The sequence below is a fragment of the Gymnoscopelus braueri genome (genome assembly GCF_963280865.1).
Source record: "Gymnoscopelus braueri genome assembly, chromosome: 7".
NCBI classification, from domain to species: domain Eukaryota; kingdom Metazoa; phylum Chordata; class Actinopteri; order Myctophiformes; family Myctophidae; genus Gymnoscopelus; species Gymnoscopelus braueri.
This window is the reverse complement of record NC_137608.1, coordinates 18,277,709-18,279,122: the sequence shown is the minus strand read 5'-3', so window position 1 is coordinate 18,279,122 and position 1,414 is coordinate 18,277,709. Positions and strand designations below refer to the sequence as shown.

At 37.6% G+C, this 1,414-nt stretch overlaps 1 protein-coding gene across 1 annotated transcript in view; it reads left to right on the top strand.

Annotated features, from left to right (window-relative positions):
- LOC308088075 (interleukin-1 beta-like) overlaps positions 1-458 on the top strand; it is a 2,322-nt gene extending 1,864 nt beyond the window's left edge. Inside the window, exon 4 of the mRNA XM_080432424.1 lies at positions 1-458. This exon is cut by the window's left edge and continues 51 nt beyond it. Coding sequence (XP_080288550.1) covers positions 1-171 — 171 coding nt within the window. The 3' untranslated portion in view covers positions 172-458.
- The last annotated feature ends 956 nt before the right edge of the window (positions 459-1,414 follow it).

Sequence of the window (1,414 nt, the reverse complement as noted above, 5' to 3'; positions counted from 1 at the left end):
GTGCGCTTTCTCTTCTTCAGACGGGACTCAGGGCGAGATGCCAGCACCCTCATGTCTGCTCAATTCCCTGACTGGTACATCAGCACGGCCGAGCAGAACAGCATGCCGGTGGACATGTGCCAAGAGAGCTCTGCCCGCTACCAAACCTTCACCATTGAGCGTCAACGTTAGATTTGTCTCTGAACATTTTAAAACAGGGATGCAAACTGGGGTCTGTGGGCCAAACTTCCCCAGAAGAAGGAAAAAAACAAGTGTAAATTTGCATTTTATTCAGTTTGATTCATTTTAATACAATTGTGATATAATTTGTATCCCACCCACCACCTTTTTCAAACATAATTTTGTGATACACCATAGTTTGGGCACCCCTGTTGAACTGGCAATGTCTATGAGAAAATAACTTAATGAGGTTTTAAAATATTGTGTATGTACTGAGTACAGCAAGTTAACACTGGGTGTATTGACTTTATCAAAGTTCACCACAAGGTGTCTCTATTGCACTATTTGTTCTATGAGCATTGTGTATGAGTGTACTGAGTGATATTTCACTGTATATCCTACTATTTAAGACAATTATTTGCTATTTATGTATTTATGCACCATTTTACCTGATATTTATGAATATGTATAATTTGCTCACTAAATACTAGACCATGTTCCCATGGATTGCAACACATCTACAATAACTAAATCTGTTGAGTTATGCTCTCATTTGTAATAATGATTTGTTTTATAAGAGGCAAACTTAATGATGACTGTTTCTTTATGTTGTATGATTTGATTATTTACACTGATTGATTGAACGATGCCACCTGTGAGTGGGCGTGTATTATGGCACTGATTTGGGTGTGTGTTTGTTCAATAAAAAGCCTCACTGCTAGGTGAGGGCAGCTAGTTCTTTGAAGCTGTGTATGAAGAAGCTCCGTGTCTCCTGCCTCCATATTTATTCTTTATTTATTTCCCCCGTGAAGTTCGGTGTTATCATGTGTTGTTTATGGTTCTCATGCAGAGCCGTTGTAATTTGACCTCTGCTAACAAAATCTATTCTGCATTTCCTGTGCATATTCCTGACTGTACTAGAAGATTATAATGTATCAATGAACAGCAGAACCACAGCACAATAAACTTGCTTCAATTGATTGAATTGATTGAGCATTCATGGATGTTCTTTGGTCTCACTGTGTGTGTGTGTGTGTGTGTGTGTGTGTGTGTGTGTGTGTGTGTGTGTGTGTGTGTGTGTGTGTGTGTGTGTGTGGTTAAATAAATATACCGATATATTATAACTATTAGGCTTTCATGGGCTTTTTAATCCTATTTAGTTGACCTTGTATTTAAACTGTACTTTCATGTGCTTTTATTCTGCAAACTTAAATAAATAAAGTATTCAATCAATCAATCAATCAATCAATCAATC